At 40.0% G+C, this 26775-nt stretch overlaps 1 protein-coding gene across 1 annotated transcript in view; it reads left to right on the forward strand.

Annotated features, from left to right (window-relative positions):
• Positions 1 to 26775, forward strand: part of LOC126095648 (uncharacterized) — a 191339-nt gene that overhangs the window by 114945 nt on the left and 49619 nt on the right. Inside the window, exons 5-7 of the mRNA XM_049910409.1 lie at positions 4855 to 5007; positions 20508 to 20693; positions 21761 to 22000. Of these exons, the coding sequence (XP_049766366.1) occupies positions 4855 to 5007; positions 20508 to 20693; positions 21761 to 22000 (579 nt within the window). The remainder of the gene's footprint in view (positions 1 to 4854; positions 5008 to 20507; positions 20694 to 21760; positions 22001 to 26775) is intronic.

Consider the following 26775-nt stretch of genomic DNA (forward strand, 5'->3'; position numbering starts at 1 on the left):
GGAAGTCTGATGAGACCCGTTCAGGCTCTTCGTTGATCCGTTCAGTTGATTCGTCACAGTGGGCAGCTAATGCTCTGACCAAACACACTGAGCTACCGTGCCAGCAACTGTTAGGCATCAACAACGAGTGTTGATAGAGGTAGTTACCATAGTCGCGCTGGGAAGCCCGCGAATTTCGCGCGCGCGCAGAGAGAGAGAGAGAGAGAGAGAGAGAGAGAGAGAGAGTGGATACGACGCTAGCGAAAACCTTAATTTCGATTGTTCAAAGTCTTAAACCTCCGGAAGTTCTTCAACGATTCCTGTGAAATTTTGACACAACGTTGCATTCGAATACGAGCGTGTTTTTATGCACCTGTTGGAACGCCACATATAATACATATATAAATATATATGTAATAAATGTAGAGGAAAGTGTATAAAAATTTAAATAGCCGTTTCTTCAAAATCTTAAATCTCTGAAAGTTCTTCACTGATGGTTTCGAAATTTTGACACAACGTTACATTCGAATACAAGCGTGTTTTTATATATCAATTTTATTTTAATTGTATGTGATATATAAATCAATATATAACTTATAAAGGGGAAACGTTATTACTAAACACCTAGAAAAGTTCTTGACCGATATAGTTCAAATTTTTCCACAATACGCTAATTAGCATTCAGGCTATATATACATAATTTTAATACATCGTAGTAATAAACGCTAATTAGCATTCAGGCTATATATACATAATTTTAATACATCATAGTAATAAACGCTTGGACACGTATCAGTAAGTTATTAATAGCTTCTCGTATTATGATTATAATACTACTACAGTATCTGTAATTGCAATAACAATAAAAAAAGGCTCAAGGTCAGAGAGAGGGGGAAGAGGAGATGGACAAAGTGGAGGAGAAGATGGATATACAAGATGGGGAAGAGGTGATAGACAGAGACAGGATGAGAGATGGGCGCAGGATGATATGGAGAGAGCAGGAAGAGAAGAAGAGGGACAGAGAAAGAGGGGATGAGTAACGTAGTAACGGTCAGAGAGAGAAAGTGAGGGAGGGGTCAGGAGAAGACGGAGAGAGAGGGGGAGGAGAAGATGGATAGAGAAGGGGAATGAAGTGATTGACAGAAGGAGAGGGGGAGAGAGGGGTCAGGAGGAGATGGACAAAGTGCAGAAGGAGAGGATGGACAGAGAGGGGGGGGGGAGGAGGTGATTGACAGGGAAAGGAGGGAGGAGGAAGAGGAGTTGGATAAAGAGAGACGGAGGAGATGGGCAGAGACACGGGTGAGAAGGAGTTTGGCTCGTATATCCAATTCCCATACGTATTAGAAACATATCTGTTCTCTTTTCATTCGTTTCCAGTTAACCATGTTGAGCCACAGCAACGTGTGGCTAGTTAATAATACATAATATCAGTACATATGCGGCCCAAGTACCACCCCACAAGTTCAATATTGACTCTTGAACAAAAAATGTTACGATTATTTGTGTAGTGGTATCACGTGCGTAGTCCCTTGACGACCTGTCTCCACCAAACTCTGTCTTTGGCGTGCTGGCTTGCTTGGTGCTAGCCCGTTCCAGTCAAGTTCTTATTCTGGTCTATCCACCGCAATTGAGCTTGTCTTGTAGGTGCGTTCTCGGCCGTCAACTTTTCCCTCTAATGTTCTTTCCATTTCCTCTTGCCTTCTGGCAATATGACCAAAATATTTCAACGTTTGGTTGACAAAGAGTCGACAGTCTTGTTCTGAAGCCGAGCTGCCTCAGGATGTCCTGTCCATGGTACTCGAAGTAATCTTCTATAGCACCACATTTCCAGAGTATAGATCCTGCGTGATCTGCCGTCTTCATCGTCCAAGTTTCTTCTGTGTAGGTTGCGATAGGGAAGATTAGCGTTCGGACGAGTGTGAGCCTTTTCTTCGCGGTGATGGAGGTGTCTTTCGAGATGCGAACAAGTTTTACTGTAGAATATCTCGCAATCGAAGTGCGCCTACAGATCTCAGGTTCGCACTCTCCAGTATCAGTGACAACAGATCCTAGATATTCGAACCGACTGACGACCTCATAACCAGCAGTTCTTGTGATATCAGGTCCTTGTCATTGGACGCTCTACAATTGCACTTCGGTCTTTGTATTGTTGATTTCAACACCATATTCTCTGCTTCGTTGGGCCAACCTTCGCATGAAGGTTTCCAGTTGATGTTCGTCTGTTGCAGAAATCAGTGTGTCATCAGCTTACCTGAGATTAATAATTTTTCTGTCACCTGCAACGATGCCGTCATACCAGTCTTCAGGAAGCTCTCTCATTATGTGCTCACTATATGCATTAAACAATAGTGGAGAGAGAATGCAACCTTGATGTCTGAGAAGGTGTTACTGATTCTTACTGTCGCTGTATTAGGAAGGTACAGTTGTCAGACAGATATACCAGATGTCTCGGCGTACCCATCTCGATGAGAATAGTCCTGAGCTTTGACCATTTCACCTTGTCGAAAGCTTTCTTGTAATCCATAAAGTACATCTTGATATAATATTTCCTTGCCTTATCTATGGGCTGCCAGATGTTTAGGATCTGCTCACGGGGTCCCTTGCCTGATAAGAAAAAGCGACTAACAAAGCTATGAAAAATTTCCGCTCAATGGAAGAAATGCCGAGTACCACGTTATTATTGCACAATTTACGAAGAACGGCTTACTCTTTGTGTAGAATGATATTCCAGCTGTCACCAATAAAAAATTATTTTTGTAACGATACTGTTATTGATAGATCGTTGATGTTTCTTGTCTAACAAGTAAGGCTACATTACACATATGAGTGTTGTGTGAAATCCGACATTGTTCCACTACACACAGGTAATTTACTATGTCACTAACTGCCTCTGGGACTTATGGTGTATACTGAACAAGTGGTTTCGTACCGGACTTGAGGTACAAACTTTGTTTTTTAAAGAAAAAAAAACAACCTTAACATCCCAGGTGCGGTCTCACAGACCGCTAGCGTTTATTGTTATTCTATTGCTAATGCACTGGGGTGGTGTAGGAGATTACAGCCTTTTCTTTTCCGAAATTGCCGTAGTTTCCTTTGTCAGTAGTCATTTGAATGTGACATGGACCTACACCCATTCTTTCATGCTAGCGGTCTCTGAGACCGCACCTGGGACTTGTGCATTATGGATTCGGTAGCCAGGACTTTGTTTGCTGATTTCTGAGGATACTGTTTTAAAATGGTTTGAACAGTTTAAGAAGTGATGGTAGATCAGATAGTGACAGCGAAATTGAAAGTGAACATAATTCAGAATAGGAACAGTGCGAAAGTCAAGACGAATTTGTTTTCCAATCTGTGTATTCCTTGAAAGAAACAGGTTATCAAAGTGACGAAGACAGAAGTGTAGAGACTGAATCTTTAGCTAAAGGCTCTTATACAAATATATTTAGCTGATACAAATATCGCTGGTCATCGAAACCTCTTGCGACGATAGCCAATGGCATGTTGGAAATAAGTTGGGTGAATGCATTTGTCCTTCTCAATTGCTATAAAGACGATGCCCAAGTGAGCCGCTTTAATGTTTTGAAGAAGTTTGCAAACTCATTGGCGACACCACAGACGAAAAGCTAGTGAACAACTGTCACATACCCTGTGAACTACGAGCAACCATTCACCATCGTTATAGAAAGAATGAAAAAACGCAAAACATGCTCCACCTGCGAGCCAAAAAAGAAGAGAAAGACGGCTTATATTTGTCATTGTTGCAAGAAGCCAATCTAACGTGATTTTTCTACAAACATTTCCAGCGAGTCCTCTGAGATGGACACTAAAAACTTGGAAAGTACTAGTGTGTTTTCATTTTTTGGATGTTTCATGGGAGGTTTTTTAAATTTTTATTGTTACATGTATAATAAACAATAAAAATATAACGAAAAGTAAAATTTAGAGTTCAGGGTATTTGAGTTTTCATAGTATTAACATTATCATGCAATATCTTGCGCAGTTTTTCGTTTAAATGTATTTTTTTCGAAAAATAAACGTTAAAATTTATTTGGATATGTTTTTTAAGTGATATTAATGTAACCTTTCATGCTTTGTTCCACGACGAATGCTGTGACCGAGAAAAGAATAGAAAGACGCCTTATATTTGTAACTGTCGCTAGAAGCCAATCTAACTTGATTTCTCTACAAACATTTACAGCTAGCTAAAAAAACACCTCTGAGAAGGAAACCTGAAAAGTACTAGTGTAATTTTCTTTTTATGAATGTTTTATGGGCGTTTTTTTTTATGTTTTTATTGTTACAAGTATGCAAACAATAAAAGTACCTAGTCTCCTACCTTTCAAACTTCATAGAAGCTCTTGAACCTTGCAAAGGTCCTGAGTTCGAGTCTCGCTCTGGCACACAGTCTTAATCTGCTATGAAGTTAGAGAGTATTTGACTTTTCATAGCATTAACATTATCATGGAATATTATGTTCATTTTGTGCAGTTTTTGTTTAAATGCTTTTTTTCGTAAAACTAAATGTTAAGATTTATTTGGATGTATAAATACTGAAACATTTCACTGAAACTGCTGAATGCAATTTTTACGGCTATATATAGTGGACTTTCAGACCACACCTGAAGCAGAGCGTGACGAAAAGATGAGCTAGGAAGCTAAGGGTTAACATGTCGTTGGCGATAGCGACCACATTGTCGGATATTATGAAACTAGACAGTCGCTGTGCACTGTGTTCCACGACGAATGCTGGAATGACTCTTTCGAAACATTCGTTGCCAATTTCCTAAATTATCCTTCTCCAGTTTCAAGCTTGTGTCCAGCCTCATTATCAGAGAGACCCAAGGCCGCAGTCTTCACCGTTTCCCGTGTTCCCAGGTTCCAGTGTCCAACGTGTCGCTGTCGGACTGCGCGCTGGGCATCGAGCTGGAGGGGCCGGTGCTCGGCTTCACGGTGTACCGGCGTGACGACAACTCGTCCCTTCTCGCCTCCGTCGACACGGCACTCATCTACACAGACTCCTACAGAGAGGTGCGTGTCCACTTCCTAATTTCTGCTCTAGTCCGAGTCGGCATTTCAGGACAATGCACTGTCCTTTAACATAAAGCGCTGCACTCCATAGAGTACGCAAGGTAGTCGAAAAGATTTAGGTTAAGGTGGTACAACTGCGATCATTTCGGACAAATGTTATTGTAACTGGGAATATATTGAGAAAAGAAATAATTTTAACTATGGCACTTGTTCTTGGATGTTTAATGAATATGTAACACAAATATTAGACAGTTGGTATAAACACAAAAAAGGTTACAGAACTGAGAAAAATCGATCGAAAATGTACCACACTAGGTACAATTGTGATCACTTCCTGGTACTGCTTAATAGCTGGCAACTTTGTTGTTCGTTTCTGTCGGCTTGTTTATAGCACTGATCGCTTTTCTCATTTTCTACTGTAACACAATATTTCAAAGCAAAGTAAATTTTACAAATAAAATTTACTCGTTTTTTGCAGAGGTTTATTTAAAAACCAAAAGTTTAGCACTATTGCTATGGCTAATTGATATTTCGTTTATTTACCCGGTTATTAGCAAAAAATTTAAAACGCCTGTTGTAACTAAGACCAAATAAATACCGAAAGATACCTGTTGTTCAGAAGTAAAAGACCAGTATCGGTTCTAACTGGTCAGTTTTTCCCATCCTTACCACGGTTGCAGACATGCGGTTGCAACAAACAAGATAACTTTTTTCGAGGTGATAAATTTAACCTTTGTGTCTAATAGTTTTAGTCATTTAGATGACATGAAACTTACAAACACTTTTCCCGAAGTGAAAATCACCAATAATTAGTCTCATGCTAAAGAAACATTGCTTATGTACTTGTTCCCATTAAGGAAATTTTAGTTTGGAAACTTTTTTTCAATTTTCGATTGGTGCAAATTTTCTTATTTTAAAAAGATAATCACCAAAGAATTAAAACTTACATGGATTTTAACTGGGAATCATTTGTGTCAAAAACAGAACTAACTGTGAATGTTTATAGGATACGTCATTCGGCTGTAAATCTTGCCTCTTCCCTCTACTTTTTGAATAGCTTTATTAACCATATGTTTAATTCAACATGTATGTTGAAATTTCTTCATTATTTTAACTTAATTATATAAATGTCCATTAATTTTTGTTAAAAATAATAATGATTGTACCGTTCACTTCAACAACTACATTATCAACACGTTTTATAGTCATCATATTACCTTACTGGTCCGAATATAAGCCACATCCTAATATAAGCTGCATCCTTAATTGTCAAAGGGTAAAAAAAGAGAGAAAAATTTATGTCTTGTTACCCATTTACAAAAACTCTTCACAATACAATCAGGGTTAATCACATTTTTATATTATAATGTAACTACATTACATAGAAATACCAGCTTTCTAATCACAGTTTCGCTGATGTCACTGTTAATTTCAACAGCGGTATTTTCTCCATAAGTGTCAGTATTTTCGTCTCTGTTCCACTGAAAGTATGTAGTTTTCGCTACTCGACGCCAGCACTTGTTGAATTCTTTGATGGCAGACTCTGGTGATATAGTGCAGCAGGAAGAGAGGATAAGACTGACTGGTGGATGTTTAATCTTGTGGGAGTGATCCCCTTCTATAAGCCAACGGTCTTTAAATGGCTTGTTTACGATGACATTAAGCATCTGTGGTTTTCAAGTCATACCTTTAGGTATAATGATTTGTGTTCAGTGTTGAAATTTCATTTTTTTTTTCTTTAGGTGTGGTATGACATGTAAAGGCATCCAAGACTGGTATAGTAGTGCACCGGGTCTGCAATTCCAGACATTATTTATCCAGTCCATTAATAACTCTGCCAGTCAGCTCTTTTTTTTGTTAACGGTTGATTAACCCCTAACGAAAACTATGTTGCAGTGCGTATGTTATTCCGAATTACCATTCAGTGATCTTTTGGACATGCACTCTTTTTCCGAGCGGTAGGTGACCATGAGGCTATCTGAGCGCGAGTCACGGTTATGTCATAAACCAACTGCCTGTTCCTCTGCACATGGATGCACATCCAAAGGAAAACTGCATCGTAATTCGGAATAACACCGACACTGCAATATCGTATTTATCTGCAAGCGACATTCAGTTGAAATTCTCGCCTGTACAAGAATATACACAATGGATACACGAGTACAGGTTGTAGGCACACAGTTGACGACACATGGAAGTTTGGATATAGTGTTGAGTCGTGCTCGGATAGCCTAATAGCTGCCAGCACGGTAGCTCAGCGTGTTCAGTCAGGGGGTTAGCTGTCCTCTGTAGTAAATAAATAAATAAAAAAACTGAGTTAATGGATCAACGATAAAGCTGAACAAGCATCATGGAACTTCCACCCCGAACTAAATGAAAAAAAAGATGAACTTGAACAAGCGTCGTGGGATGTCTGCCCCAAACAAACAGAACAAAAAATCACGGACAAAATGACATAAAAAAAAATTGTAAGGCGACCGCTCACGATAAGCGGGAAATCCGTGTTTGAGACCATGTCCGGCACAAATTTCCATTTTTGTTGTCCCATTATATAGCGGACGGTTGTCAGTATTCGCAATTGGGAATACATTTAATGTCTAATGAAAACTTCCCTCGGGAAAAGTTTTATGCTCCAGAATACCACAGGGATTGAGAGGGGAATTGGCAGCTGTTCTCTCTCTGTTGTGCTGCTGCTGTAGCTGAGGTCTTCAGTCCAATGATGTGTTTGATGCAACTTTCAACGCTTGTCTATCCAGTGCAAGCATCTGGATAACTACTGCAACCTACATCCATTTGAACCTGCTTATTTTATTCAAGCCTTTGTGTCCTATAATTTTCACCCACTACCCTCAAACTTCCTTCCATTATCAAACTGATACTTAATGCCTCAGGATGTGCACCATCAACTGATTTCCTCTTTTAGTCGAGGTGTGCCGTAAGTTTCTTTTCTCCCCCAGTTGGATTCAGTACCTCTTCATTAGTTAATCAAACGACCTATGTAATTGTCAGCATCCTTTCGTACCATCACATTTCAAAACCTTCTATTCTCTTCTCGTCTGAACTGCTTATTGTCCAAGTTTTACTTCTGTACAAGATTACTCTCTATACAAATACATTCAGAAAATACTTCCTGATAGTCAAAGTTATATTGCATTTTAACAAATTATCTTTATCAGAAACACTTTTCTTATTATTGCCAGTCTGCGTTTAATATCTTCTCTATTTCACCTGTCGTCCGTTATTTCATTGTCCAAATAGCAAAACTCAAACACTTTGGAGCTGTCAGTGTCAATGTCGTCACTTACTACTGTACCTTAAACGTAAGTGTAAGTGCTATAGTACAGCCAAATCAATCTTTAGAGCTGTTAGTCAACTTTAAAGGCTATCTTTAATTTGAAGAGCAAAACCGGTCAATAAAAAACACAAAGTGCGACTTCTCACTGTTTTCGAAAATTTAGTTTTAACAGTCGCTCCACCTGAAGACAATATCTATCTAGAGAAAGCCTATTTATGAAGTTTCAAGAACCAGCTTTAAATGATGACTCTAGGAATATAGGCACTACAAACCCCTGTGCATCGCTCCCGTAACGATCATAAAGGCAATGCACATATTTCCCCACTCCATATATGAAAGGAACAGGACGAAGCCCTAATAACAGTACAACTCAAAGATTTGCAGATTAGGGAGTGTACAGATTAATATAAGCAGCCATTTTTGCCTCACTCAGTACATGAATATGATACGAAAGAAAACTGGTGCTGTTGGTGCATTGCACCATCTGCCATGCTTTTCCAAGGCCTTTAACTGGATATTTTTCGAGAAATCGTTTGGTCATCTTTCCTTTCATCTTCTAAAAAGAAAAGAACCAAAGCTTCAACTTTTGCAGCTAATTCATCAGTGTTATCCAATGCCGCTCATTAGATTCATCCAAACCATCCTTCTACCAGCTTCTCTATCTAAACTAATCGCTTAACAAAAAATGGCGAGTCTGAAATTTGCATTATAACTGCGTCAGATTTTAAAGTTAGGTGCTGGTTTTCTTTTGACATTATCACCCACGAAGACTAAATTTTACTCTTTTTTTAGAGAAAAACTGTGACGTAAACATGATAATATACTGATCACACACGTTTACTTGGCCCCTGAGCAGAGGATGCTGGGAGCTGAAGCTTGTAATTGGCTCTTAGCACACTGGCTGCTGAGACAAGCCTCCCCTCCTTTTGCCAGAGCATCCATCTTATAGTGTATAAAAGAAATGAACATTTAATGCCTTAGCCGGCCGATGTGGCCGAGCGGTTCTGGGCGCGTCAGTCTGGAACTGTGCGACCGCTACGGTCACAGGTTCGAATCCTGCCTCGGGCATGGATGTGTGTGATGTCCTTAGGTTAGTTAGGTTTAATTAGTTCTAAGTTCTAGGGGACTGATGACCTCAGATATTAACTCCCATAGGGCTCAGAGCCATTTAATGCCTTAATGCGATGCAGAAGTGGTACGAAAGTTTATAGTGAGTCACTAGAAGGGCCAGGTATAGCCTCTTAACTCACTTTTGTGAGTAATATTAACAATCTCCATGCACAACAAGGCACACGGATCAACACTATATTCACAAAGGCAAGGCCGGCCAGAGTGGCCGAGCGGTTCTAGGTGTTACAGTCTGGAACCACGCGACCGCTACGGTCGCAGGTTCGAATCCTGCCTCGGGCATGGATGTGTGTGGTGTCCTTAGGTTAGTTAGGTTTAAGTAGTTGTAAGTTCTAGGGGACTGATGACCTCAGATGTTAAGTCCCATAGTGCTTAGAGCCATTTGAACAAAGGCAACTTATTGTTACGCCACTCAGAATTGTTACATAGCTACGGTTTGCAATGAGCATAAACATTCCAGAGTGGCACAAAGTCAGTCAATTTTCGCTGATCACCGAGTGTCCCAGTAAAAGCGTACAATTAGTAATGGCGTACAAAATTTAAGGGGGTATGTAATGGATTTTGGTCCAAAAAACCGATTTTTCAGAAATATTATTTGCTTGATCTACACAGTTTAATCTATGTTGTGCGTGAATTTTATCGTGATAGCAGCCTTAGAAATGCCATTAAATTGTTAAACTGATTAACTTTGCACTGGTGGCCACTCCCATCTTTTCCGACATTTGTGAAACTGCTTGCTTCAGCGGAATTTTTGTTGGTGTGAAGACTATTTTCTTTTGATATCTTTGGCTGACATCTATATCTCTGGCTGACATCTATATCTTTGACTGAAAACTTTCTTGCATTTGATTTATTTACATTTTGACAATACTAACACATATTAATAGGTGGAAGGCTGACTTCGCAAACCTCTACATGGAAGTCAAGATTTATGCATAATGGGTGGTGGAAAAACTGTGTTTAGGAATTGGAGGTTTCATGGAAACTGTGTTACCAACAAGAAAGAGGAGTAAGCTCAAAATGAAGAACATAAGCTCTCAGCTGCAGCACCAAAACTTGGGACAGGAGAATTGTACAGGTGCGTGAATGATGTTGATATGGATTCCACAGGATTCAGACTTATTGTCTTAGAGGTTCTCTGGCAGGCAATAAAGTTTTCATGTTCATGTGTTAGCTGTAAAAATACAGAATCCATTGTTGATATTGAAGAAAGAAGAGTGGGAATAGCTTCTGATTTTAAATTAATTTGTAATTCATGTAGCTATGAATTTTCATTTTCCTCCACCAAAAAACTGACACTGGTACCTATGAAAGCAATTTTAGTTTAGCATATGCTCTGAGATGCCTTGGACAGGGCAGGGAAGGAGGTAGTTTATTGTGAGATTTTCTGAACATGACTCCACCGTGTGCAAGATTTGAAAAAATAAACAAAGAAATGTCTGATGCTGTATGCGATACTGCCAAAGTTTCTATGAAGAAAGCAGTGGAGAAATTGGTGGAAATAAACCAAAAAGAAATAGATCTTGGGGTAGGTATTCATGACAGTGAATCTCCTACAAATGTTACTGACCAGTCTGTGTCTGAAGTTGGGACCTGGATGAAAAGGGTTCACACATCTCTGTATGGAGTTGCATCTGTTTTTGGTGTTGACTCAGGTAAAGTGTTAGATCTAGAAATTATGTCTAAATACTGCCACCAGTGTGCAACAAGTAAAATGTCCAACAATGAAGACAGTGAGAAACTGACAAGAAAAGCATGCAGTAGCATGCTCTAAAAATTATAGTGGCAAGTGAGGGCATGGAAGCTGCTGCATTTGTGAGGGTGTTCTCCAAATATGAGGACCAGTATGGTGTTGGAGGAACTCTCTTCGTTCAAAGCTGTAACAGATAAAAATCCATACAATACAACAATATAAAAGCTGGAATGTGTTGGCCATCCAATAGGGGCTTGGTGGTAGGCTTTGTTGCTTGCTGAAAGAGAGAAAGGTGAAGTACTTGAGGATGGAAAACCACTAGGAGAAAAAGGCAGGCTTACTCTGAAAGAAACTGATTCTCTTCAGTTATTTTATGGGAGAGCTATCAGGAAAAACACACGAAATTTAGAGGCAATGAGGTGTGCTGTGCGGGCAATTTTTTTCCACAAACTATATCCACTGACCAAACACCAATGCACAATCTGTATCCGAAGGACGACTGGTGTAAGTTCAACAACATGAATAACATGTATTCACATAAACACTCATTACCAGAACCTGTTATAAATGCAACTAAGCCCACATTCAGGTTTCTTACCAACACTGATTTATTGAGGAAGTGTCTTCATGGAAACACAAAATGCAAATGAAGGCCTCAGTAATTTAATTTGGATTAGATGATCAAAAAGGACATTCTGTGAACTTGAAGTACTCAGAATAGGTGTCTATGATGCAGTTTTATCTTATAATAATGGAAATAATGGCAGAATTGAAGTGCTGAAGAGAGTTGGTATACAGATCCTGACGTGTTTACAACAAAAACATTTTACACCATTGGCGAGAGCAGGGTCAAGAAAGCTAACAGATCTGCAAACACAGGCCAGGCAGATTTGAAGAGGAAGGAAGAGAGACCTGGAAGATGAGGAGTATCAGTATGGAGGATTTTAAAATTGAGGTAAACTTATTACATGTAGAAGTATGAGAAGAAAATCTTTGAACCTCATTTTCTCTGTTTTACATTTGTTATGTTATTAGAAGCCATTTCTCAAAAAGTATATACAGGGAGTTACAAAAAGGTACGGCCAAACTTTCAGGAAACATTCCTCACACACAAAGAAAGAAAATATGTTATGAGGACATGTGTCCGGAAACGCTTACTTTCCATGTTAGAGCTCATTTTATTACTTCTCTTCAAATCACATTAATCATGGAATGGAAACACACAGCAACAGAACGTACCAGCGTGACTTCAAACACTTTGTTACAGTAAATGTTCAAAATTTCCTCCGTTAGCGAGGACACATGCATCCACCCTCCGTTGCATGGAATCCCTGATGCGCTGATGCAGCCCTGGAGAAGGGCGTATTGTATCACAGCCATCCACAATATGAGCACGAAGAGTCTCTACATTTGGTACCAGGGTTGCGTAGACAAGAGCTTTCAAATGCCCCCATAAATGAAAGTCCAGAGCGTTGAGGTCAGGAGAGCGTGGAGGCCATGGAATTGGTCCACCTTTACCAATCCATCGGTCACCGAATCTGTTGTTGAGAAGCGTATGAACACTTCGACTGAAATGTGAAGGAGCTCCATCATGCATGAACCACATGTTGTGTCGTACTTGTAAAGGCACATGTTGTAGCAGCACAGGTAGAGTATCCCATATGAAATCATGATAACATGCTCCATTGAGTGTAGGTGGACGAAACTAAAATGAGCTCTAACATGGAAATTAAGCATTTCCAGACACATGTCCACATAACATCTTTTCTTTATTTGCATGTGAGGAATGTTTCCTGAAATTTTGGCCGTACCTTTTTGTAACACCCTGTATACTAATACTATGAAGTTTTCAGAAACTGTTTCCAACATGTTGCTCTCTTCCTGGAACTAAAAAGTATGAGATAGTGCAATTACATTCTGGTTTTTAGATGATTGTATGTAGAAAAAAAGTTAATTTTGGATGTGCACTCCTCCACTTGCGCTGTATGATACAGTCACTCACTGTCAGCCATAAAAATGAAGATGGAGCCAAATGTATCCTTAAAAAGATACATGTGGAGAATGAGTATAGTCTCACAATAACAATGACCAGTGAGTGTACCGTGCCAATGGTCTTGCTGCAGTGCTAACACCAGTTCCCATCAGATCACTGAAGTTAAGTGCTGTCGGGCTGGGCTAGCACATGGATGGGTGACCATCCAGTCTGCCGAGCACTGTTGGGAAGCGGGATGCACTCAGCCCTTGTGAGACAAACTGAGGAGCTACTTAACTGAGTAATAGTGGCTTCTGTCTTGTTAACTGACATGCAAGTGGGAGAGCAGTGTGCTGACCACATGTCCCTCCATATCCACATCTGGTGACACCTGTGGGCTGAGGATGATATGACTGTACCATCAGGCCTTCATTGGCTATTCAGGCAGAGTTTAGTTTTAGTGAGAGTATTGTTTCAAATATTTGGAGGGCAGTACGTCCATGAAACATTATGCCTCCCCACACCATAACTTATAGACCACTAAAATGATAATTTTGACAGTGTTCCTGATTGCACTACTTGCTCCCACCTCCTGCCATATGAGGGTACATCTACCACTGTCAAACACAATCATTTTGGTCGTCAAGGTGTTATGGCCTGAAGAGGCATAATGTTGCACGGGTATATTGGTCACCATATATTTGAAGACAGTATACTCACTGGTCAATATTATTGTGGCACTGTACACCTTCCCCATGTGCATCATTTCAGCTATGTTTTCAGCACTGACTTCATTTTCATGGATGACAATGGATGAACCAAAGAACAGTGCATGTGAGGAGCTCTTGGATTGAGATGATATTCAGCAAATGGACTGGCCTACCCATTCCTCTGACTTAAGTCACGTTGAGCACATGCAGGATGCATAGGGGAGGCATATTGCAGCACATCCACATGCACTATCAACCATCCAGCTGTTGTCAACAAGAATTCCTTACCAACCTTGTGGTCAGCATGGGAGCACATTGCAAAGTGTGTATCAGGAACCACGGCGACTGCGGTTTAACTATTGTCTTTGAATAAAAGTATAACTTCCATTTTTTCATCTGATTGCATATTTCTTGCAAAGTGTGTATCAGAAACCACAGCGACTTCAGTTTAATTATTGTCTTTGAATGAAAGTATAACTTCTGTTCATCTCATTGCATGTTTCTGCAGTTATGGTATCTGTAGCAGTTCTTTCTATGTATGGTGCAAGTTTCACCAAGCTGCTTTACTTGGCAATGACATATCATGGGAAAGTTATTTTTGCCCTTAAATTTTGCATACTGCTGTAGTTACTACATAAATGAAATGTTAACAATAAAAAATGGTTATATTGTAATCTCATATGCAACGATCAGTTTCCAAGCGTGAGTGGTATTATTGTTCTCTTTCACATAAAGGGACAAGCAGCTGGGTAGGCTACAGTCAAAGTTTCTGTGATGTGAGAATGTACCAGTATGTCTAGGACTGTACAGATAAAATGCACTCTAATTTCTCTTCATCGAATTTTGAGGAAAAAGTGTGGCTTATATTCAGGCCAACATCATTCATCGAAGTTTCACATATGTTGCTCCCTGTACATACACTTCTGTGCCAAAATATTATGACTACCTGCTCAATAGCATCTTGGTCCTCCACTGTAATGCAATACAGCAGCAATTCTACATGGAATGAATTCAAAAAGTACTCAGTAGGTTTCAAGATTTGTGCAGAACCAGATGTCTATGAACAGATCATGCAGTTTCAATAAATTACTGGTTTATATTTTGTGAGTGTGGAACTGGTGCCTGAATGTACCTTAGAAGTGATCCTTCGGGTTGACATCAGATGAATTTGGTGGCTAAGACGTCAGCATGAGTTCACTATCATGTTCTTCAAACCACTTTAGCAAGATTCTGACCTTGTGGGACAGATGGTTATTCTGATGGAAGACGGCATCGCTGCTTGGGAAGTCATCAAGCATGAAGGGATGCAAGTGGTCTGAATAATGTTCACATAGTCCACAGATGTTATGCTATCTTCGATTACTACCTCAAGTGCCATGGAAGCACAGGTAAATATCCCCTGTAGCATATTGTATTACTGTTTCCACTGCCCTTTGTGCGTGGCACGGAACTTGTTGTGAGTAGCCATTTGCCTGGGTGACAGTGCGTCTGGACCTGCTATAACAAGAAACATGATTCATCTAATCAGGCGACACATTTCTGTTGGTCCACGGCCAAATCTCGATTACCCTACACCAACTGATTGCTGATTGCTGATGACATTGAGTCAACATGGGAATACATGGGGCCAAGTGCTGTGAGGCATGTGTTCAGCAGTGTATGCTGGACAGTATGCTCCAAAATATTTATGCCTGTACCATCTCTCACCAACTGCCCCTAACCTGCTTTACATAATGGACTTGCCTCTGACTTCCATGTTCTGTGATGAGGACCAACACCTTGTCACCTGCTCTTAGTTTCACTGTCCTTAACCACTATCCAAAAGTTCACGACAGCAGGACGTGAACAGGTAATGATCTCTGCTGTATCCGAAAAGCTCAGTCCCAGGTGTTAGGTGATAATCGTCTGCACCTTGTCTAAGTTGCTTATGTCAGTGGATGACCTTCTTTGTGGGGTGCATCATCACTAGAATAATTCCACATCCAGTAAGTGGATCTTCATTGTGATAGTTTCCATCGCCCACTGGTTTCTGAAGTCTAAAGCTTGCAGTCATTCTTTCTACCCATGATGTCACTGTGTGTTTACCTTTGCTGTGGTATTGTCCTCTTGTGATGTGTTTTCTTGTGGCGTCTGGTGCAAGTTGGCATTGCCAGCGAGCAGTTTTGGCCCTCTTGTAGACACTCAGAAATAGATTTTCTGTCCAAGAGCCTGTATATTTTAGTTCTGTGAGATTTGCATTTTCCTGTGGAAGGAATGCACAGTCTCACAGAAGCATTTGTGAAGTCACTGAACTTCACCATTTGATGTGTATGACATATGAAGGGAAGAAATAATCCATATGTAGTGTCATTCTGAGCAATCAGTTTTGCAGTGTCTGGAGGCTCTTGATGTGCTATTCAGTGACTTTGCTCTGTACCACCACAGCATACTCGAGTACAGAACAAAGCAGCACCTTGTATAGTATCACACCACAGTGTGGAGGCAATGTCGAGCTTGGTTTAAGAGCTGGCTACAAGGTGGGGAGTCTTCCAAAGACTTTCTCCTGATGTTGGTGATATAATGACCCCACATTAGAAGTTTGTTCAATGTGACACCAATGTATCGTGCTGTATCACTCCATGGAAAAATGCTACTGATGGTGCTGATCTTCTGCAGATCAACTGGAAATCATCAAATAATGATGATTGTGGATTGAGTCTTGGCTACAATGAAACACAGACACCACTTTATGGCCCAGATAGTGAGACCATCTAAGGCATGTTCTAGTCTGCACTGAAGGATGTGTGGACCCATGGTGCTGGTGAACACCACTACATCATTTGCATACAGCCTCATCTATATGTGGTCTGCCCTAGGTAACTTGGCATTGCATGAGGTGTACAGCAGCATCCCGAGGACCAATACCTGAGGCGCACATGCATGGATGCGGTAGTCTGTGGAGCTGCCATTTTGCACCTTCACTGGAATGCCCAATCTGATAGGTAACATTGGAGTGGATGAACGTGCAACACCACAACTCCATGCTTATACAGGAGTCCTCCATGCCACAGGCCAAAGGCTCAGGAGACATCCAGGAAGATGACTCCTTTCCTCCACCAATTGTAGAAGCTACTGTTCCATTGAGTGGAGTGGACATGTCAGAACCCAAACTGCTCTTCAGGTATAAGGGTCTCTGCTTATATGTGACAGAAAAGTATGTGGAGATGAAATCTTTCAAAGCTCCGAGAGACTGCTGGCAATAGATTAATAAATATGTAGCTGTTTGCTAGCCATAGGTCCTTTCCACCCTTGGCTGTGACTATGGTCGTGGCATGTTTCCAGGATAGCAGCCAGACCAAAGAATTTCAGTGAAGTTGTCTGCCAGCAATGCGATAGTGATGAGTGGCTGCTGCTTCAGGACCATATTGGGAATGCCATCAGGGCCTCTCTTTTTCTTGGTATTGAGATGAGAGGGTGAACTTGCAGCCTCTTCTGCTGAAACAGGCTGAATCTCTCTGCCCTCTTCATGGGCTGTGAGATATGTGGGTGGCCATTCAGCTACTGTAGCAATTACGATGTCATACACAGGATGAAAGATGGCAGCAAATATGTCTGCAAGGATATTGGCCTTTTTATCAGGATTGCAAGACAACATCTTGACCATATAGGAGTGGTGGGATTATCTGGTTGCAACTCAGGAAGCATTTTGTTCTCTTGTATGCCAACTGATCTTCCAGTTGTAGGCAGGAAACTTTGTTGGCCCATTCCCTATACTTTTCTGCTTCTCTCGCTGGCTATCTGTAAGCTACCATTGGCTACAGAATTGATTTTTCTCGGTAACAACAGCCAGAATGTCAAGCAGCAGCCTTTGCAAGTTGTCATGCATGCTTCATGGCAGCCTTGGTGTTGTTAAGTCCGTCGCTCTATTGCTGTCATGAAATCATGAATGGCAGCTTCAGCACCAGCATCAACAGGAGCTGGTGCTGATAACATCTCTTTGGCAAGAACAGTCCTGAACAATTTACAATTAGTGTTCCTACAATTTTGAACATGGCTGAGCTGTGTGATGGAATCTACATCAAGGTCTTAAACGTCCAGCAGGTGGGCAGATGATAAGGAGTTGTGCATTGAGACTTAACACTCTCTCTGATACCTTTGATGACCTTGAGGTTGATGATACCAGATATCCCCCATTGTTTGGATAAATGGTGGAGTTGTAAGGCCCTAGTATGGTGGTGTCTTAGCATTTGGCCATGTGAAGAACCTCTTTGCACTGGAATTATGTAGCCTAGAGCTCCAATGCACTTCATATTGAAATCTCTGGCCAGAAAAATAGTGCCACAATATGATAACAACCTGCGAGATCCAGTATGCCCTTCAGTGATTTGTAGACCACTATGAAGTAGGTATGTTTGATAGAAGGCTCCACAGCCACTCCCATAGACTCCAGTCTTGTCAACTCAGGCAAAATAATCTGGAAACAACCTGTTGGCAAGTGCCACTGGCATTTCCTGCTATCACAGTGACACCATTAGTTACATGGTCCATGTTGTTTCTTGATGTTGACAATGCATTTTACTGTTGCAACAGTCTTTTGTGCAGTGAAGATCAGCTGTGGCATGTCAGCGATGAAATGGGAGATGCTGGTAAGCAGCTGCTCCATGAGAATCATCAGTTTCAATACTTCACCAGTAGTCATAGGGCTGGTGCCACCACAAAACATGACCTTGCAAGTCCATGGTACAGTCCTTGTGTTGTCATCCACAGTTGGTTCTTACATGGCTCTCCTCTTGGTAGAATGAGGTGGTAGTGTCTTGCTTGTTGCAGGCAGACAGGTCATCACTTTGTTGTGGGCACTTAGGATATGGCACTGTTAGGGCATTGTAGTATAATTTGGTGCTCTGCCATATGAGGTATGGGTCCCTGCATCTGCTTGTGGTGATACAGTGGTTGTTGTTGCCTCTGCAGCAACAACTCTGGTGTATGGTACACGCAGACTTATGGTGGCAGACAGATTCTGTTGACCTGGAGGCAGGTCATATTGTGAGATGGTAGCATGCTTGAATGCTTCTCATCCACAATATGTGGAGATGTGTGGGCCATTGCAGTTGGCAGACACTGGTTCGTCTTCTTTCTTCAGTGGGTAGCCACAGCTGAGATGGAACTTGGAGAATTTTACACATCGGTCAGGCATTTAAAAATGGCTGGTAACATGCTGAATGCCCTGACAGCAGTACCGTTGATAGGTGGTGTATTTTAGCTCATAGGTTCTCCACGTGGATGCTCACAGTGGCGAGCTTGGGGATGCAGTAGAGCTCATGGATCTTTATGTCTGGTAAGATGAGTGGGGCTGATAATGAGCCTTGGTTCACATGAGGAGTCTTCAGGAAAACCAACACTTGTGCTAAGAAGTCCATTCCCTCTAGTTTTTCTTTGATAAATTCTGTGGAGAGGCTGTAAGGTAGTTTGCTCAGAACTATCTTTAGTATCTTCTCAGACTATGAGACGTGCATATAAAAAGGCAGTTGCCTCACTGATGCTTCTTCTACTATCTTTCGAAAATCAGTGGCATTCTTCAGGTAGACCTTAGAGAGAGATCACAGCCTTCCATGTTACAGTGAAGTCGGTGATCATCCAGTGCTCCAGTAGTGTGTAGTGTACTCTGTATTCTTTTTCATACAGGAGTGTGAGCAGCTGCGTCATTGGCTCTTTCTTCGGTTCTGGTGCCTTTCCCTCCTTGTCATCTGGGGTGACCCTAAGTGGCACAATTGTGTTCATGCCTGTGAGTAAGCTGCCAGCTACACAAACGTTTATGTATCCTGGTGACATGTTTGGCCACTGGTGTCATAAAGCCATCACTCTCTGTGATAGCTTTATGAGGCCAAGAGATGTTGGCAGTCTTCTCTTTGGTAATGTGTGTCTGCACAAATGCTGATTTTTTTTGCACTCTTCATCATTTGATGGACGCTGTTCCATCTCTTGCAAGAGATAGCAATACACTCCATCACCTTACTTGGGTGGATGGGAATGGTATTACCTCTGCAGAGGCTTCAATGGAAGACTGAGTGCCAATGATGTTGCTCAGGTTGGCTCCTTTCATAATGAATACAACAGCAGGTGAAAGTGGGGTCCCAAGTGGTACAAGTGCACATTCATTCAAAAAATACATGTAAAACTGTGGTCTTTAAAAGATTGCTGCTATCCATAATTCTCTGGTGTCTCTTCATCGATGGAGCCATTGATGGGGCCAACAAGACTTCATTGGATGACAATCATTTAGCTCCATAGCAGGAGAGACAGCTGCCTCCGCCGTGTGCTTGCATCTCTAACTCTGATGTAATTCCACATTAATTTATGCTCTGCTTATATAGTTTCCTTACTGTGTCACATCCCCAAAATGCTCCCTGGTGATTTCATGGTGACCAGTGGTCATAATATTTCAGCACATCAGTGTATAAAAAATCATTTTCTTGATAAAATCAAACTATGGAAAATCCAGGATGGAATGTAATAATGTTCTGAAAAGGAAAGTTGCTACTCACCATATACTGGAGATTCTGAGTCACAGCATCTCCTCTATGTGGAGTAGGAACTCTCATTTTCATAATTTTCTTGATAAAAGCTGTTTAAAAATTGACAACATCAAAAATTTTGATTCTTGTGAATTGATTCCAGCAGTAGTGTTGTTTATAATGTCTACAACAACAATAAAAATGCACACAGCTATCAGTGACCACCACAGGTGATGTGGAGTTGGTGGCAGGTGCACTATTGCCTCGCAGTAGTGCATCGTCGCGGTTACTGTATGCAGGACCGGGTCACCCAATGGCACTGCCATCAGCTTGGCTGCTGGACAAGAAAGGACGTGCTGCTGTGTTCATGCTTGAAGAACTTGATGGCCCTATAGAGGTAAGTCACATCATACTTGCTTCATGTCAACCACAGTCCACATGGCAGTGTGCTGTGAAATATATCAATCTCTGTGTACTATACCAAAAATTATTGTAGCTTGATTGGCCTCAGTATGCAACCAGCCGTTTCCAATCCTGTTGATGGAGAAAATTTTCCTCTCAAGCATTTGGTCAATTTAGGAGGGATGTGTTTCACAACTCCAGCTGACATAATTTTGTCAGGACTTACTAACATTTGCTGGAAGACTGTCTCCTGTGACACTAGTGTGAACAAGGCCTTCCACATTCTTGTACTGATGATTCACCAACCTTGACGCAGAGATAAATATCATTCTCTTGAGCTCAGGCAAAAATTTAGCATATTTTGCAAACTTTCATCCCCTGCTATAATGACATAATCTCCCACAGGAATGCAGCTAAAATTAATGCTGCGTTTATTCTCTGCATGTTTAATTTATGTTATTTGTGGAGTGTCAGAGAGAACTTCGAAGTTCATTTGCTTACGGTTAAGTAATTTTACTCTTTTTCTTGAAACAGTGAAAGTGAATCTCAAATGATTGTTCTTGTTATTGTTGCTTGTTTAGGGGAGTCAACACTTCAGTACCCAGCTTAACATGAATATTTATATTAATTTATTCACACATTGTGTTACAAAAGTATTACCATAAAAAAGAGCCTTTTGGTATGTGGAACATGCTAAATTTTATATTTACAGGGTAATTCTGTGAAATTTCTTTACAATAGTTACAATATTGTTACTATTAATTGCCAGAACTAATTCTAGATTTTTTAATGTCTTATAAATCAAGATATTGTATATATTGGTAGAAAACAGTTACTCTAAAAAAGGCCACTGTTGTTCTTGTTACACTACAATTCTGTAGTTATTTCTCTCTTAACAATAAAAAGTACATGTACTTGTTGCTTGTTAAAAATTGTGCATTGTTGTGATTGCATTACACATTTTCATTTAAATTATATCACAAAATAAGTAATAACGTGCTGGCAGCATTGTATGTACACTAAATAACAATCAAAATTAAAAATAACAATAATATTACCCAGGCATGGCACACATTCGGCAGCTCAGTGCTGACACTGCGTGGTGCAGTGGCCGGCACCTGGTCACTGCGCATTGGGGCAGGCCCTACTCCAGCAGACGCTGTACAACAGATACAGGCCACTCTTCCTGCAACAGCAACAACTGTTCCACCAACACTACCACCACTATGGGCACTTGGCTTGCACTTCTGCCCCCATGCCTCTGACATGCAAAAGGCACTAGACTCGATGGCTTCACTGCAGGTGTGTATCCTACCAGTTTACTTTATATAGTAGTTACACTTCTTGCCACATAAGTGGAAGTTTATAATTGATTGATACAGAAAACGCAGTGTTTCAAGACACACAACTTGCCTGCCAGAGCTAAATGAATATTTGGAAAAAGTCATGCTTCAAAACCTACAAGATAAATAATTATCTATTTGTAACCAGTTTCAGTCTTCTGATCATCTTCAGGCATCATAAAGTTATTTCCAACAAACCATGTTGGGAGGGTCATTATACTGCCATCAAATACAACAAAAGCCATCCTGCATCACTGTCACCAGTAATACAGCCAACAGCTATATGTCGTAACAAAGTTAATCAGTCTTCATATACTGTTCATCAGAGTTAACAACTTTTTATCTGAAAAGATTAAAAGGTAATCAGCAGGCTTAATTTAAAGTTATTTGCTCTCTGTCCTGTAATACATCACACCAACTAAAATGCAGCCCCACTGTGAATGCTGTTCTCGAACACATTAATGATTCGTTGACATTCAGAAGCAGCTGTAGATCGCCCTGACTACTCTCAGACAATGGCAGTTGCTGCGAATTGTTGTTTTGGAAGAGTTCCCAAGAGTCATGTCCCTGTGATACTGGTACCAGGGGTATATCAAGTACCATTCACTCCTGTGGATCCTGTCTCCTTTGCAGGAAGCAGGAATCTGTCATAGTTCTTGGAAAAAAACACAGTCACTCCTATCTACAGGAAGGGTAGTAGAAGTGATCCACAAAACTACGTCCAATATCCTTGACATTGATTTGTTGTAGAATCTTAAAACATATTCTGATCTTAAACATAATGAGGTATCTCAAACAGAATGACCTTGTCTATGCCTATCAGCATGGATTCCAAAAACATCGATCATGTGAAACCCAACTTTTTTCATATGACAGACTGAAAGCTTTGGATCAAGGGAGTCAGATAGATGCAGTATTTCTTGATTTCAGAAAAGCATTGACTCACCAGCACACCTATGCTTACTGTCAAAGTGCAACCATATGGAATAGCAAGAGAAATCTGAGACTGCCCCAGGGTAGTGTATTGGGACTCTTGCTGTTCATGTTCCATATTAATGACCTCACAGACAATATTAATAATAACCTCAGACTTTTGCAGATGATGCAGTTATCTATAATGAAGCACTGTCTGAAAGAAGCTGCATAAATATTCAGTCAAATCTCCATAAGATTTCAAAGTGGTGCAAAGATTGGTATTTTGCTTTAAATGTTCGAAAATGTAAAATTGTGAATTCATGAAAAAAATTGTAGTATCCTATGACTATAATATCAATGAGTCACTGTTGGAATGTACCAACTTAACACTTCATAGGTATATGAAATAGAATGATCAAAGGCTCAGTTGTGGTTAAAGCTGGTGGTAGACTTCAGTGAGGGAAGTGTGTCAGTCTACAAATGAGACTGTTTATAAATCACTCTATACCAGTTCTATAATATTGCTCCAATGTGTTGGATTGGTACCAAATAGGACTACCCGGGGATATTGAATATATACAGAAAAAGACAGCATGACTGGACGCAGGGTTGTTTGCTCCATGGCAGAGTGTCACAGAGATACTGAAGAAACTGAACTGGCAGACTCTTGAAGATAGATGTAAATTATCCCAAGACAGTCTGCTATCAAAGTTTCAAGAACCAACTTTAAATGATGACAAGGGGGATGTACTACAACCCCTTAAGTATTGCTAACATAGGGATCATAAGTATAAGTTTATAATAATAACAGCATACACAGATGCATTCAAAACATCATTCTTCCTTGCTGCATATGTGATTGAAACAGGAAGAGACCCTAATAACTGTTAATTGGGATGTACCCTCTGCCATGCACTTCATGGTGATTTGCAGAGTATAATTGTAGATGTAGACATAGATTTAGATCAGTTTCCTTCTTTTTATGTAAAGATGCATCCCATTTATATACTGTCATAATCAGGTTCCTGCTTTACATTTGGAGGCACTCTACATACATTTGGTAAGTAGAGTGCCACTACACTAAAGGTAGAACCTGATAATGACAGTACCTATACTAAGAGTGATCCATTGTGTTATATTTTATTACTGACTGTGTAATGTGTTTTCCTATTTGCACAACATTAATAACATTGTCATGTAGGCTGCTGTAATTAATTTTATGATATCTGAAGATGACCAGAAGATCAAAAGAAATTGTAAATATAGACATGTTTATGATCAGATATTGACAGTTTTGAAATTTTTTAAAATTACTGTGCTTGATTCTTGCTGTTCATAAGAAATGCTATTTATATAGACCACAAAATCAGGCAAAAATTAGATATTTCACACATAGGCTCAAGTACAGTTTTCAGTGCTAGATTGCACATCAGAACTTCTGATATTTCCTGTTGATAGTATCATAGAAAAGGATAAATAGGATGATCATGAAGAAAGTTATTGTTATTGTTATTATTATTATTATTATTATTTTCATCATCATTGTTATTGTTAGGTGACTGTTTAATAAATGCCTTGGGTCTTCATCCAGTCATGGTATTCCTGGCAGGAACAGACAAACATAGTGTGCGGTATAGAATTTCTTTCTTTCAGTTCAGTACTACAGAGGACAGTGTCATTATGTCACAGAAAATAATGAACATGCCTCATTTCTTTAAGGTTAAATTTTAAACCAAGATTAGTATTGAACACATTACACATTTTAAAGTATACTGACCATTACTTTCCCTCAATAGGTGCAACTCACAGTATGGATGATACACAAACATGATAATAGATAAATACAGTACTCTAAGCTTTTCCTTCTTCAAAGCAGGCAGAAATAACTAGTTCAAGGAGACTGGAGGGAAGAAAAACAAGTCACCTAGAACTTAGGAAAAGATAAACTCAGTTGTTCTACTTTTCTCAGCAAACAGGATGTTCTCTCTTTACGTAGGTTTTGAGTGATCTAGTTATCCCCCCAGTGCAACTTCACAAATCAGACTCTTCCAATTACTTCCCCTTTCCGGCACTGAAGAAGGGATCTATGGTTCTGGCAGCCTGAAGTATCATATTGTCTTCTAGAATCAGGACTCAAGTTTCTCTTTTGGCAGCAGGATCAATGAGAATTACTATACCACACTGAAAGCGTGGTAATTGAACACACATGAAATACAAATGGAGCTGAACTGCCTGCATCAGCAGGGTATGCTCCTGTTTGTACATACATAGAATATTCTAGTAAATTAAATTATCCACAAACAAATAAGTCCCAGAACCTTCCAGAAATTGTTGCTGTGGTCTTCAGTCCAAACAATGGTTGGTGCAAAAGCAAATAAGTTCCAGAACCTTCCAGAAATTGTTGCTGTTGTGATCTTCAGTGTGAAGACTAGTTTGATGCAGCTCTTCATGCTAGTCTGTCCTGCGCAGGTCTCTTCATCTCTGCATAAGTATTGCAGCGTACACTCATTTGAACATGCTCACTGTATTCAAGATTTGATCTCTCTCTGAAAACTACCACTCCCTCCCCATGCCACACCATGCTACACACTTCCTTCTATTACCAAAGTGACAATTCCTTCATGTCCCAGAATGTGTCCTATCGACTTGCAGTGATGATGTTAACTTCTCATTCTACAGAAAACAGAACAGTTCCACCCACCTTGCAATGATCTCTTCTTCTAAAGGCCTGTCCACACACCCACGCTGGTAGAAAGCAAATGATGTGTCTGGAGGGTGCAACAAATGTTTACTAGTTTGAGGAGTACTGAGCTATTAATTGAAAGTAGCTGGTGAGTGAAAACTTCAATACATCGTTACTTGTTTGATAAAAAAACATGACAAAGCCCACACTAATCTTAAGTTACAGTTTCGACACTCACACACAATCATAGCCATTCATAACTACCATCTTATGGTGTTTAACAGACCCCATTACCAGAAAGATCACAAAATGGACTGTCTGTGACAGAATGATCACTCAAATATTACAAACTCAATCCCTTTGAATGTCAGTTCTTGGTTCCAAATTGCACAATACACCACACAGATTTTAGTTGATTCAGAAGTCACAGTTTACATATAAAAATCTGAATTTTACATATTTGTCTTTCCCACACCTTTGTATTCCCTTAGTGGCAGTCCACAGTCAAGTTTTACTCACTATTCTTCAAAATTATTGCATCTATTCAGAGCTCCTAATGTACACATCTGAATATAATAATGGCTAAGCTCTGAACAGCCCTTGGGACTTTAGAACACAGTTCTATTAGTTCACAAAATATGCGCAAATGCACTGTCCTCTCGTTATCTGATGAACATTTGATATCAGTATTAACCCATGAAATCCTATGTCTTTTAGTAGAAATCAATCACAACTTAATAGCTTTTATGAACAATTTATTAAAAAAACAAATTTATAAAACTCAAAAATATCAAAATAACTCCCTCTTTAAATAACTGAATTATCATAAAATGTTTCTTGTTTTCCCAGTACTGTGAACTGGTTACTAACACTTTACAAATTTTTCCTGAGCATATAATTGCTCTCTCTGTACAGCCACAGTTCTCACACTAGTGTATACTCAATAAATAGACATAACAACATTCATTTATCTTATCACTTTGCATTCACACCATAATTCACATTATTAATTAAAAATATTAAATCAGAAGTAATTAATAAAAGTCATGACAGTCACAAAATTAAAGTATTGTTTTCAAAGTAATTATTTAGACAGTTTAGGAATTTGGTCTGTAAGATGCTGACACCTTTCAGCC

The sequence above is a fragment of the Schistocerca cancellata genome, chromosome 8 (genome assembly GCF_023864275.1).
Source record: "Schistocerca cancellata isolate TAMUIC-IGC-003103 chromosome 8, iqSchCanc2.1, whole genome shotgun sequence".
Taxonomy (NCBI): Eukaryota; Metazoa; Arthropoda; class Insecta; order Orthoptera; family Acrididae; genus Schistocerca; species Schistocerca cancellata.